General features: G+C 43.6%; 3 protein-coding genes across 3 annotated transcripts; 1 reads left to right on the top strand and 2 right to left on the bottom strand.

Annotated features, from left to right (window-relative positions):
• Positions 1 to 842: 842 nt before the first annotated feature.
• On the bottom strand, positions 843 to 2,688 carry LOC115596897 (zinc-binding protein A33-like). The gene has a single exon (XM_030442354.1). It carries the CDS (start codon positions 2,568 to 2,570, stop codon positions 1,152 to 1,154), a length of 1,419 nt encoding a protein of 472 aa, XP_030298214.1. The 5' UTR covers positions 2,571 to 2,688; the 3' UTR covers positions 843 to 1,151.
• Positions 2,689 to 7,320: 4,632 nt separating this feature from the next.
• LOC115597146 (arginine vasopressin-induced protein 1) lies at positions 7,321 to 11,148 on the bottom strand. The gene is made up of 3 exons (XM_030442869.1): positions 10,937 to 11,148; positions 8,788 to 9,151; positions 7,321 to 8,700 (listed from the first exon to the last, which is right to left on the bottom strand). Exons 2-3 carry the CDS (start codon positions 9,135 to 9,137, stop codon positions 8,448 to 8,450), a joined length of 603 nt encoding a protein of 200 aa, XP_030298729.1. The 5' UTR covers positions 9,138 to 9,151; positions 10,937 to 11,148; the 3' UTR covers positions 7,321 to 8,447.
• Positions 11,149 to 11,816: 668 nt separating this feature from the next.
• Positions 11,817 to 14,201, top strand: marveld1 (MARVEL domain containing 1). The gene has a single exon (XM_030440988.1). The coding sequence runs from the start codon at positions 12,074 to 12,076 to the stop codon at positions 12,569 to 12,571; it is 498 nt and encodes a 165-aa protein (XP_030296848.1). The 5' UTR covers positions 11,817 to 12,073; the 3' UTR covers positions 12,572 to 14,201.
• Positions 14,202 to 14,619: the final 418 nt, after the last annotated feature.

Here is a 14,619-nt window from a genome sequence, read left to right as displayed (position 1 = left end):
GACATACAGAGACACCAGTTTGTAGTCACGTGCTGGTCGCATGACGATACAAGTGAGACATGGAAGCCAAATATACATATATACACAGTGATGGAATGTAACTAAGTATGTTTACTCAAGTACTGTACTTGAGTTCAGTTTTGGGGTACTTTACATTAAGTATTTCCGCTTTCTGCTACTGTATACTTCCACTCTACTACATTTTGGAGACAAATATTGTACTTTGTACTGGCTTTATTTATGTTATCATCAATCAGGTTCTGATAATCAGTCGACCCATAGTATAGTGTTAATACAGACATGTAAGTGTATGTCGAATTTACTTTTACTTGTAATTTTAATACTTAAATAAATGTCAGGCCAGGAAGTTACTTTCGATACTTAGGTACATTTAGTACCTGGTAAACGATACCTTTTACTTTTACTTAAGTATTTCTTTGGGGGACTTTTTACGACACAGTAAACACATATAGTAATGTTAAGTAATACACAACAATACGGAGTAGCTCCTCGCAGCACAAAAGCAGAACATTAATTTGAAGCAGGCATCATAATTTGAATCTGACTAGGTCTGGATTCAACGTAGGATGTCTCTCGATGTATCTTCTTTTTTAAAGAACAGGAAATAACAATATCGAACCCACTAAAGCCAAACATCCAATGCTTAAGCAAATGGTAACACTTCTGATCCCAGCAACGTGTTTCAAACCAGCTGGGACAAGGGCCACCAACACAAAAGTTGTGGAATGCTCAAAAAACAGCTGCTTTGAACATTACACAGATGAACAGGTTAACATGTGATATGCGTCATGAGCCAAATGCAAGACGCCAAGACAAAGGTGTAACGAACAGAAGGCGAGCTTTAATATCGCAAAAAGTTTGAATCCAAAATATACAGGCAGGCAACAACACAGACCTGAACGGGAAACTCAAGAAAAGTACAAAAACTAAAAGTACAAACCAGGAAGAATCATGGGGAGCACAGCAGGATTACATTATCCCAGAGCCCGAGTTCCCCACCCTGAGCACGACTTTTTTGCTATCGTTGTTGCATTAAGAACAAACTGGAACTGAATGTAACTGGTGAGAATAAACACAATATTTTAAAAAATCCTAATAAATCACTCTGACCTCACCAGCCTCCCTGAGCATCACAGATAAATATCAGTGTGGCAGATTTTAATATCGGCGGTTTTAGCATCACCGGCACGTCCAACGTTGAAAAATGGAAAGAGCTTCCCAGTGAAGGAGTCTCTGTGAGTGTAGATGTGAGTCATGTCCTCGGGGTCGTAGAAGGACACCTCCCCGCTCTCATAGTCCACCTGGACTCTGATCCTCTGGAGACTCTTCCTCTCAGTGACCATGATCTCGTCAAGACCATCGGTGTACTTTCCACTTACGTGTGACAAAGACCAGCTTGCATACTCTGATGTAGCAGATATCTCTCCCTTCCTCTCGACCGACTCGTTTACCACACCCAAATGCCAGAGAGGATGATCTCCCACCTCCACCACCCAGCTGTGGATCCCCGAGCTGAAGCCCGCTGAGCCCAAAATAGTGGCGTACTTAGTGAATCTCTCTGGATTGTCAGGGAGCTGCTGGTCTTTGTCTCCACGTCTCACACCGGTCAGATCGTCAGACAGATAGAGATCGGGGCATGCAGTGTTCGGGTCCAGAATGACCGGACAGAAGCGGACCACGTCCTTCATCTTCTCCCAGACTCTGAAGGACAGGTTGCCCAGGTGTTTGGCCACATCTATGAGCGCTCCTGAGACCAGCTGTGGATCTGACAGTGAGCACACGGCTCTGGCTCTGGTCTGAGTGGGTTTGTAACTGCTGAGGAACGACTCGTTGTGTTTCTGCAGCTCCTCTTCAACGGCGCAGATACTGTGTGACAGAGAGGATATCCACCCCTGAACCTCCTCCATCTCTCTGCTGATAGTCCGCCACTTCTGCTCCTCTTCCTCCCTCAGACTTGCCAGTCTGGACTCCTCTTCCTCTATCAGGAACTGGTGGAGCTTGTTGAACTCCGCTCTGATCTGCCCCTCTGTGGACAACAGCTGCCTCTTGGAGTGTTGAGCCACTTCAATGTATGTTTCCTCCACTTGTTTGTATTTGTCCCTCTTGTCCTGCAGAGACTTCAAGTCCAACTTCAGCTGCTCCTTCAGCACGCCGACCGCTTCCTCTATAGGCACCAACTTGTGATTGTTGTGGAGCGAGAACTCACAGACGGGACACACAGCTCTCTGCTCGTCCACACAGAACCAGCAAGGGACTTCTGGGTGTCTATCACACTGCACCTTCTCTTTTTCCATTTCAGGTGATCCATTTTTCTGCATCTCAGCAAAGGAGTCAGCCAGTTCCTTCAGTGTGAGGTTCACCGCCAGATCTTCCATTACAGGTTTTCTTTTACAAACTGGACAGTTTTTGTTTTTAGCTTGTCCCCAGAATTGTCGCAGGCAGCTCGAGCAGAAGCTGTGGTTGCAGCTCAGAGACACCGGATCTCTGAGAGTCTCTGAGCACACATGACAGTTCAGGAAACTTTCAGCGAGTGAAGTCGTCTCAGCCATTCTCCCTGATATGTGAATTATCCTCTCAGAGCTAGACTCACCACAAAAATCCTTCCCCCCTTTAAATACCCCAGATTACAATCCTTCGGCTTTGTGTTTGCAGAGGGGACACTTCACCCTGTCATGGTGTCTTGGCGCCGTTCAGAAAAGTTGAAGTCAGACTGAAGTTTCACTTTCCCCTTCCTGTTAGTGAATGACTGATAGCTGGCATGGCATATTCTCACCAGCAGATGGTGCTTTGTGATTAATGAACAGGTTTCAAGTGGACAAGTGCATTGGAATTGTAACCAAGTTAATTTTAGGGGGAAAAATTTGAAAAAAAACATTAAAAAATGCATTTTAAAAAATGGTTGAGTACATAAATACCTGGCTCAAAATCCACATTTCATAAATTTGGTGAACATGTTTAAGACGGGAACCATCATGTAACTGCATGTGTTATACAAACCAGACACTTTGAATACAAAATACAAATATCTGCACACAATGTTAATGAATAGCATGTACATATGCATTGAAAACAAATGCATGATTGACTGTAATAGATGTCTAAACCTGCAGAGAGCGTGTAACACTTTGACAGCTTATTAGTTGAAAAACTCAACAAGACAGCTGTTTGGCTCTGTCTGTAGATGTCTAACAGATAATTTATGGAGTATATGTGACAGTTCATCAGCATTCCTGCCTTTTCTCTGAATAACTTTGTTGGACTTGAATTTATCACCTGACCTACGCGATACAAATGTTCCACAAATTAGAAACACACTCATATAAACGTCTAAACACACTGCCTGTCCAACATTTTTGAGATTTCACAAGAATATCTTTAAATATTCTAGTTAGAAGTTAATCATCTCATTCAAAAAATATCATTCATGTACTGTTTGTACTGATATTTAGCTAGCTGACTACAGTTAAACCCTTTATCACTTTTAACTCAACATCATTTACAAATGACGAGTGGACTACTGACTTATGTGTGTTTAACTCTGTATATCAGCCACAAATACATATGATGTATATATGATGTCATACATGTGATGGTCATTTTGCATAACCAGAATACAATGCCGAAAATAAATTGAACAATAGAATGTTCAGCAGAGATAAATTGTAATTGTTTTTTGAATATTTGTAAATCATTTGTTGAGCGTTGTTTATGTCGAGTGTGTAGTTCAGTAAAATCAATCTGAGATTCTGCAGGTCTGCTCATGAATCACCATGTTCTCTATGGATAATCCATTCATCTGTAAAGTCTCTATGGGCAGACTTTATAAATGATAATTAAAAAAAAAACAACTAGAGACGGGGAATTGGATCGCACCACTGCCCGTCAACATGTTGATGTTCTGACCCGCGACCACTGAACTGCCATTTTATTTGTTGGACCACATCCATCTTTAATCTCACTTATCATTTTGATCTCAACTACACGCTTGTAAAGGTTTGTTGGCATCCAAATAAATGTGGGCCAGGGTCGAACCCCCCAATGGCACCCCTTCTTCGACCGCGGCCATCGTCAACCTTGCACTTTGTTTAGTTTTGTGAACGTTTCCTGCTCGTCTGTTACGCTATCATAGTGACAAAGTCCTCGAAACCACTTCCTGCGGTACTTCCCACTATAGGTTTCTACAGGACAGTTTGCCATAAAGACACACACACATTCAAAAGGTGAAAGCCACACTGCCACACTGTCACTGCTGGTAATAAATACCCTTTTAAAGAATAGAGGCATGCATCCAAAATACAAAGCACAAAGGAAATGTCAGCAAAAAGTACTTCAAGTGTAAAAATCTAAAGGGCTTGTTCCCCCGGCAGAAGATTGGCCCCTGTGACCGATCTGTTAGTTAGGACTGAGGCAATGTGTGACACGCATTTGACTTTTGTATTTGGGCGAGAAACAAGTAGGCACTTCAAGAAAAAAAACTCTTCTCTCTCCAGTATTTGCTTTCAAGGGTCGTCTTTGTTATGAGATTATCAGATGTTTCATTTCATGCAAAATCTTAATTTAGTAACCATCACTGTCAAGTTAATGCAGTGAAATGAGACATGTCTCACTTAAATGTAGTGAGGTAGAAATTTAGAGAGGCATAATATGGATATTATGGTATATTGAAAATATACTTGGTTACTCTCCACCACTGACCATCACATTAAAGAATGAACTGAGGCAAAAAGCAAACTTAATCAAGCTGCAGCTATATTACTGCTGGATCATCAATCCCGCATCTCATCTATAGCCGTAAGATTTATGAAGCGTAGGGAAAGTTGAGATAACCCATACAGGCTCTGTAATAAGGTTCTCCGTGCAATGAGCTTATTTTACACAAGGTGAGAAGCTCAGCAGATTGAGGATTACCTCAGTCTGCTGCTCCCTACTGCTCTGTGGGAGTCAGCTGGGGTTTTCTGCGCCTTATAAAGCCACCATACAGGCGCCTCTGTTTGCCACTGCAGCAGCACAACTGAGTAGATTGAGGATACACTGATAGCACTTTATCTTCCAGATGACCTGTGAATCCCTCGCATCACTGCGGAGAAGCAGGAGGGGGGGGGAAACTGAGGGGGAGAGGACATCTGGCAGGTGCTGGGTACACCTGGTCCAAATATCCAACTTCACATGTTATCTAGATTCTAGAAGATAAAAGTCCTTCCCGCGCGTCCCAATCTACTCCACAGTGCTTCCCCCCCCGTGTGTCCTCTCGGCGAACCCGACCGTGCTGCGAGAAACCGGATGGGAGAAGGATAGGTGATGTAACATTTATACTGCCTGTCAGCCACCATTTTAGAGCCTCGTTGAAATGGACCAAAAACAGCAGGTCCATTCAGTTTAGTGACTTGTTCCGCTGGTGCCGCGCTGCCCGGCGGCCAGGGAATTTGCATGAGAGATTAAAACTTTACAACTCATAAGCCATCGCAATGCACTCAAGTGATTTGTCAGACCTGGCAAGTTGAAAATGACACGCTGGAATTAGTGAGATAATCTATTTGTCTTATTTTGAAAACAAGCCTGTCCCCTAAATTTACAATAACATATTCTGAATTTTGAAGCATGCTCTGATTTTTTATTTTTTATTTTTTTCATTTTTCTGAGTGAAGGTCTGTGCCATGCATGTCAAGTGTGTGTCTCTCTTAACTCTCTCATAGCAAAACCTTCTGTGCCATCTAGTGACTGCAACTTGCAATTTACATGATGGCTTCATTACCGGATAAGACCACTGGAGGGCAGCATTTGTTTCTGAAAAGTGCTTTACTGGTGACCTACTGCATGAAATGTTCAGGTTGGTACAGTGTTTTTAAGAGTGAAGTTCAAGCATTTCCAAGGTACAAAAAAATAAATAAAATAAAGTTTACGGAATTCCTTTATGCCCACGGCAATCAATGTGTGTTTTCACTCTGTTTATTTTAGTAGGAGAATGTAGATGCATCCAAACCAAAAAAAGAACCAAAAGCAGCTCACACACTGCAGGGCTCCAATATCCACTTATTCAATGCACCAACATGTGAAATAAGTAGACAGTGGAGCCCTGCAAAGCCTTTTTTTTTTGTTTGTTTCGCACTTTGTTTTCCTCACTTTATTTCACCAGCTGTTCATATTATCTTTCTAAATTTCGATCACGATTACTTGAGTGAAAAAAACACTGTCCTTAAACAAACTCCAGGTCTGTGACACTTTTCAGACTTAATGTAGGTGCCAACTACAGAATAAACTTGTCACGTCGTAACAGTGTTATGTGTTGAAGGCTGAAGTAAACGTGTATGAAAAGCTGTGATCCTGCCCTCTCACTGAATTCACATGGTGTAGAAACAAGTGATGGGGGTGTGACACAGACACCATTCACCCTATAAGAAGACTCCGTACCACCAAGATGATTTTGAAACTGACATTTTAAGGTTAAAAAAAGAGGTACACAATGTTCCTTTAAATAAGTAGATACTGGAGCCCTGCGGTGTGTGAGCAATTTTCTTGTTTCACACTTTGTTATTCACACTTTATTTTACCAGCTGTTGCTATTATCTTGGTGTAACTGGGATCACGGTTGTGTATCTACTGCTTACTTCAACACCAAAGAGACAACAAAAGAATGATGACAACAGGATTGTTCCATTTTAAAATACGAAAACATTTTTGGTTTGTTCGATTGTTGAGCAGAAATACCAGATTATGCTGAAAATGAACATATTTTTCCAGGGATTATATTCAGATTCAAGCATATGTCTAACCCTGAACACAAACCAGTTACAGTTAAGCTTGTTCTAAGCTACAAAAACTTCATATGGTTAATACCAAGGTTTATAAAATCCTGCACATGCACTTTAAGCCACCTTAGTCAACACACAGTGAAGCATGTTCACCACTTTCTGAATGGCAAAATGTTGATTTTAAAATTCCACCGTGTTTTATTTTATTCTCTTATCCAGTTTATTTCTCAGGGAGAGCATGTTAATGAACTTTACTTCAAAAATGCCCGAATTGGCCAGGAGGCTAGTCCTCCACTACCACCACAGTGTCTCCCCTGTAAGTATATATGTGGTATGTGTGGCATCTGTTTCACACCCATCCCCGTTGCACTTAGTTTTGGTCGTAGTGCTACAAGTCATTTCCTCACAGATACATATAATACTGTTCATATTTGGGTGTTTGATCATGATTAAAGGGCTTGTTCTGTGTTTGTGTAGCGGATGTTTTGCTTTGATATCTAGATGAAATGTTGGAATGAATGCAGAGTAAACACAACAATACAACACGACAAACAATACAAAGACTTGTCTTTATTACCATAAATCTAAAAAAAAAAAAAACAACAAAAAACAACAAATCAAACAGTATCAAATTGCTTCATCGAGCTTCCAGCTGTCTGATAAAGTTGGTGGCAGACAGTCTTTCATCAGCACAGCGGGGTTTTCACACTGTTGCCGTGAATATCTTAATAAAAAGAGCACTGCTGTTTCAAGTTTTCTCCTTCTCTGCACAGCGAGGGGTTATTCGTTTTCATGAGCCGGTGCCCTGCTGATATTATCTATCATTTCTGCTCCCTTGGCAAAGTTGGCCACCTGACACCTCCAGGAGCAACAAACCTGTGACTGGCTTTCAGCTCATGGTGCAACTGTGATCAGAATCCTAAAGTTTCAGTGTGCAGTGACGCGTGTTTGGATGCCTGGCATACCCATCTGTAGTGTTTACAGCGCGGCAAATCTAACACACAAGCCGGAGGATGGCGGGTAAACCTGAAGCTTCTCTTGGTTTTAACACCTAAATTAGTGTGACGACAACAACAAAAAAAAAAAGACACTTCAAAGGATATACGCACGCGGTTTATCTTCTCACAAGGTAAAAATGTGGCTTTTCCGTGGTGAAGGAGGTAGATGTAAGAGCTGATAAGTACACCCACACATTATGATATTGGTAATTTCCTCCTAATTAAACGTTCAAATGATGATTTTAAAAGTCATTTGCAGTACTGTGATCATGATTATTCACTTCTTCACTTTTTGAGCTACACCACTGAACTACAAATAACTTTCATAAGACACATCACTGTCCGTAATAATCAGCGTGCATAGTTAGTGCGAGTGTTTAAGGCAGTTCCTCAGGTGCAGCCACTAAACGCAGAGATCCAGGAGCCAGTCAGAGGTTTGTGCTGCACTTCAGGCGAAGACGTGCCTGCAGGAAGTAACAGGGCCGTGCCAGTATATTGCCGTCTAATCAGTGTCATCATTCTATTCTTTCAACCTCAAAAAAACAGTTTCACATGTTACTGCAAAGCTGTTGAGTTATTTCAACCTCACTCCAGAAGGGACGATCGGGCTGTGCGGGCCGGTAATGCTGGTATGCTCTCAGGCGGACAGATTTTAAAGTCAGTTTCTGCATCTCAGAGGTCAGTGGAGGATTTTGTGGAGGTATCTCTCTGGGTTGGTCTCGCCTCCTCTCCTCAGTCCTGAGCTGTTTCTCACTGGTCTCTCAGAAGTCCCTTTGGGGCCCTGGCTCTCAGTGAGTACCGCTGTGGCCCCTGTAGCTCTTCCTGTTGTCCCTACGGAGGTGTGTCGGTGTGTCTCTGGACTGCTTTGTGCCTCAGAATCGCTCTCCTTCCCGGGGTCTTTCCTCTGGCTGCCTGTCGAGCTCTCCCCAATCCTGGACGACAGAAAGAGTTCTTTTTAACACAACATCGATTAAAAAGTCACAGTGATTAAAGTTTTGAATGACTGGCAGCTTTTCTACCTGAGGTGATTGAAGGCTCGTAGCCAGTGTGAGCCCAGCACGTCTCTCCCGTTAGACCTCAGCCCTCTCCTGTGACCTCGGGCCCTCAGTCCTATCAAGGCCTGGGCCAGCTCTGCCTCATCCCCGTGCCCCCAAACCAACTGGGCCCTCTGCTCCGCATCCTGGTCCCCGGCCGCCCTGAAAAGCCTCTGGAGCTGCCACAGATTCACGTCGCTGAAAATGTTCCCCGAGCCGGCCTTCCTGCTCCTCCTCTCGGCCAGCCGCCACAGCGGGGAAGGGCCCGCCACCATGGAAGACGGAGGGGGGGCGTGTCCGGTATCCATCCGGAGAGAAGCGAGAATGGGTGGCATACACTTGCTCTGCTCTGTGGAGGAGAAAGAAAGAGTTTCAACCTTTGTTCACCAAGGCTGCGAAAACAGACCGCGTCACGACACCTAACGCCAGCTGTCACAACCAGTCGGCTGCAAGTCTTGACTTTTTAATCCTACTTTAGGAAGTGAGTGACAAGCCACTCTTCAAAGCCCATTAAACTGCAGATGGCGACTTCATCTCTCTTTAGTCACACACGGTTCGAAGTGGAACGCTGACAAAGCCAAGCGACCAAGATCACGACTGAGTGCGGGTCAGAGGCCTTCCACCGACACGACTTCCTTTCAGCTCCACAAAGTAATCTTAAGTAAAAGGTCCAGTTACTACAGCTTTCTCCAAAAGCTTTCTTTCAACAGCAGGTCAGCTCACAGATGAGGTCAGGAGTTAAGACCATTCTGTCAAGCCGACTTTTTCCAAGGTCAGTAAGGTTTGTCTTTTTGTTTAAAAAAACACAGCTGATCCTTATGCATTGATACTGCAGAAAAAGATGATGATGATGATGATGATGATGATGATGATATTAAAATAATTATAATATCAGTTACAATGACTATAAGGATTATCATCTACTCCCCCCTCATGCTGATGGAAAGTCAGGCGAGGTTTCGAAGTCCACAAAACATTTCTGGAGCTTCAACGCGTAACAGCGTTACACCGTTGACCTACATTATTATAGCAGATGGGTACTTGATTCAAAAATGTAAAAAGTGATAAGAATTATAATCACAACAACAGAAAATGGCTCCACACAGCTCACTGTCAGCCAGGTCTCTAAAAGCCCTGAGATCCCAACTTGAATTGAAAAAGACATTACTCACACCGTCGACAGGTGGTCGAGCATGTGCGCATTTAGCTCGGCGGCTACGGTGAAGATTTTGCCACAAAAAGCTGAAAAAAGCCATTCTAAATGATTTTTCTGTTGTTTGTTTTAGTTTTAAAACCAGTCCCCATCTGCTTGAGTTGTTTAGGAGAATGCTGCAACACTTTTAATACCAGAAATGTTTTTGTGGACCAATAAACTTTACCTGACTTTACAATGGGATGAGGATGAGCAGACAGTGACACAATAATAATAATAATAATAATAATAATAATAATAATAATAATAATAATAATTATTATTATTATTATTATTATTATTATTATTATTATTATTATTATTATTATTATTAAGGGATAGGACACACTTTTATTCTATGGTTGACCAAACCCTTATATGAAGGTTTATAATTTTACAAAATCTTGTGTCCTTAAAGATGTCATAGCATGGTATACTTCCAAACTGCTTCTACTACTATAGGCCTAACTAGTGGACCTACACTATATTACTAACACATAGTGAGCTAAACCTCCTACACCACCTGTTGTTCGAGGACATACCAGTGACACCTCATCCGGATTATCATCCCTCAGCTCTCCACAGACACTCTGCCCATTCACACACCTTCCTCTGGCATCACAAGTAGGTTAACAAACATTAACCAAACGTCACAGGCCTGCGCATGACCCCCCTCCCTCTGGCTGCTCTGACTCTCTGCTGTTTGCACAGTCTGCTGCGGCTCACTGGTGCAGAAATACACTGTGCAAAACCAAAGCTCTGTTTGAGCACCAAACACACTCTGAAAAAAGGAGGCATACACCGTTTTTTTTTTTCGTATGATGATTTCGTGTGATCCCACCTTATAAAACACTGAACTTACTGCTGCGTTTTCTTTAAGCTGCGGGCTGTAAACATGGGTCTTGTGAGAGTCATGTGAAGAATGAAAGCACATCTACTCACCCGAGATCTACTGATGCGTTCAGGGCACTCTGCTCCGACACCGTCTCCTCTCTTCCTTCGCACCGACAGCTGCCACAATGGCTGAACGCTCGCAGGACAGTCCGCCTCGTCCAGCCTCACCTGCTATCAATTTGTGTCCTTGAGCCGGCTGTCAGTCACGAATCAATGTCGTCAGAACCACGAATGAGACCGGAGAGAGCGTCTGTCCCCTCCCGGCGGGGCTGGGGAAGAGATTTATTTCGACCAATCACTCGCTTGAAGGAGGTTGGGAGGTGTGGGGGAGGGAGGGGTTGGCTCCGCCCTCTGGCCACGTAGGGCGTGTGTGTGTGTGTGTGTGTGTGTGTGTGTGTGTGTGTGTGTGTGTCAAATCCATTGACGTCAGAGCGCCTGGCTGGCACGAGAAGCATCTGTCAATTATGAGAGAGGGAAGTAACGCGCGAGCATCCTGCGTAAACAGGATGACGCAGGAGCTCCTGAGCATATGGGCTGTATGAACAGACGCGGTGTTGTTACACAGACCGTGTCTGTAGGCCTATTGTGTTTTATCTGCATGTATGTGTAAAATCTATATATTTCTCATAACACTGGCTTCAGTTAAAGAAACATAAAACGTGTCTAAATGGAAGAATGAGAATGATTGCGCATGTTTACGTTGTGTTTTTTTTTTTCACGTCCATTAAGTACATATTTGTCTGAAAAGGCAGAAGGGGAAAGGTCACACACCCCGCAGGACACGGTCCCATGGGGAGATGCATCAGCAGGATGAGTGTCCGCGGATGAATCCGGCAGCCCGGCAGAGGAGGAGCAGGCTTTGAATTACAGGCCGCCCCCTCTCCGTCACCCAGCCCCCCCCCCCCCCCCCCCCCCCCCAACACGGGATTCAACGGAGGAAACGGAAAAGACGAAACATACAAGAAGGTTTTTCATTTCAAAACCCCGGGGCTGTGGAAAGAACAGAGAGTTCCTTTTATAGACCTAAACTTGTCCACTTTTGGCTTCATTGTGAGACCACAAACCCGCTCTTCCAATCTGCTCCATCCACTTTGTGCCCATCTTTTCCCCAGCTGTTTGCAGCTGGCAGAAAGCACCCGCCCTGTTCGGGAAAAAGGGAGCGAGAGTGACCGGAGGAGGAGAGAGATGCCACCCCAAGCTCCGCAGCCGCAGGTGAGGGAGAATGTCCAGAAGTTCCTCAAGAGTTTTTTGGGAATCGTCCGGATCCTGCAGATCGTCTTCGGAGCCGGGCTGTGGGTCACCATCGCCGCTAACAAGTACGAGGGATCCATCCACTTCGTCCTGTTCGTCGCAGTGCTCTTCTGGCTCCTCACCCTCGCCCTTTTCTTCCTCACCCTCCTGGGCAAACAGGACCTGGTGCCGCTGCTGGGCGGAGAGCGCTGGTTGTGCACCAACCTGGCGCACGACGTGGCCGCCGCCGTGCTCTACATGCCGGCCATAGGGGTCATGATCTACAAGACGGAGCGCAACTCGTACTGCAATCTGGAGCTGTACAAGCACTACTGTCTGTACAAGGTCTACCTGACGGCCGCCGTGTTCGCCTGCCTGTGCTGCCTGGCGTACCTCCTGTCGGTTATTTATGGGGCGTGCAGGAAGTGTCGGGGAGAACAGACGGTCATCTGATGAGACTGGTGGCAACAGGGAAGGGAGGGAGGGGGGGTCGGGTATGGGTCCTTCCACAGCAAGATGAGGAATAGTTAACTTCACTGTAATTTAACTCAACAGCTACTCTAATCTACTCTATTTTATCCCCCACCCCCTTAAAAAAACACTCCTTACAGATTCTTTAAGGTTGGCTGATATGAAAATGCCCAAGCAGCTGCAGGCACAGAGGCCTAGCTGCCCAGGATGGGTGACTGATAAGTAATGTATTTGGAGGGCTAGCTATGATACACCTTTTTGGAAGGCACAAGTGATATGTCTTTGTGTACTTGTAGTTCAGGTCATGCCTCAACCGCTGAAGTCTGTGTGTCAGTAATTTAAGGTCATTTTCCTTCATAAACGGGGCTGCAACTAACTAGTTGTTTACATTGTTGACACCGAGATGTGAAAATTGCTGGTCACAGTTTCCTCGAGGGACGTCTTCAAATTGCTTCCTTTGTCCAACCAATGATCTAAAACCGAAAAGACTTCTCATTTACTATCATAAAATAACAGAGATACGCAGCAAATCCTCACATTTATGATGCTGAAACCAGCAAAAGTTTGACGGTTGTGTTTGATAGATAACTGAAATTACGGATCTATCAGTTATGTCGTCCATAAAGGGTTAAAAAAATAACAAAACAAAAAACTGAAAATCTAAAATGAAGACTGCTTCTTTTGTCAAATCAACAGTCAAAAACCTTGAGACTCTTGATTTACTGTCATAGAAGACAAAGGAAAGCCGCAAATCCTCACTTAAATGAAGCTGAAACCAGGACATTTTGGACATTTTTGCTTGAAAAGTAACTCGAAGGATTTCCCAATGAATCGTTTAGTTTTTAAAAGGTCGAAAAATGTGAGAAATTCGAATGTCAATTTCCCAGATCCGAAAGTGACGTCATCAAACTGCTTCTTTTAGCAAGTGAACAGTCCAGAACCCGAAGACTTTTCATTTACCAACACGAACGACAAAGAAAAGCCCCAAATAGTTACTTTTAAGAAGCTGAAACCAGCAAGTGTTTGACATGTTTCCTTTTAACGTGATTGAAAAGAATGAACTGAAGATCAGAACTGTTGACCTTAATTTTCTTACAATCGATTAATCGACCAGTCGTTGCAGCTTTATTCATGAAGAATCATTTTCGTGCGGGGAGTGTATCAGTGTCAAGTTTACGATACAGTGGCCTTAACATGTGTTTTTTAGATTTGTGTTTGTACTGGGTAACTCTCCATCTTAAACCTCTCATTTCACAAGGGATTCTTTACATTATCTTTTTTTTTTTTTAAAGTATATATTTTTATGTGTTTTTGTACGACAGCAAGCTATACTGAACAGTTACCGAAGCGTGACGGAACAAAACAACTTTTTTTGACCGGCTCTGTTTTTGTGTTGTCTGACTCACACAGTTTTGTTTTTTTTTGTTTTTTTTTTTATCAGTGCCTTCTGTCAGAATGCTGTATACTCAACAAGGTTGTGACGACAACAACCCCACAGTACGGATGTGATTGGTGCTACGATGTGTCTGCTGAACAAAAAATATGCCTTAAGTGCTCATTATGTAAAGCCAAGGAGCAAAAAAAGCGTTCAAATAAAGACCAGTGAGTGAGAGCCAGTGAGATGTTTCTTTGGTTTAGACAAGCTGATGTATCGTAACAATGCTTTGTTAATTTTGAGTTCTTTGAGTTAATTTTAGAGGAAGAAGCTGGGGCTGCTTGTGGTGGCTTTTCACAAATGAATCACAGATTTAGGAGGACGGTGACGGAAGCCCTCAGGAACTTCCTGTTGGGAGATAAAAGCCTCAGCCAATCAGCAGGGATCATTTATACGATTTGCCACATGACCACATGAAAGTTCCTTAGACCTATCTGTAATAGACAATGAGAGAGTCACACACACACACACACACACACACACACACACGGACAGACAGTGTGTAATGCACATGCTGTATGATACGGAGACTGTGTGTGTTGCAGGCGAGTTAACCGATGTGTGTATGTGTGTTTGTGTGTTGTGTGTGTAGTAA

This window comes from Sparus aurata, chromosome 15 (genome assembly GCF_900880675.1).
Source record: "Sparus aurata chromosome 15, fSpaAur1.1, whole genome shotgun sequence".
Classification (NCBI taxonomy): domain Eukaryota; kingdom Metazoa; phylum Chordata; class Actinopteri; order Spariformes; family Sparidae; genus Sparus; species Sparus aurata.
This window is presented reverse-complemented; position numbering and strand designations above follow the sequence as displayed.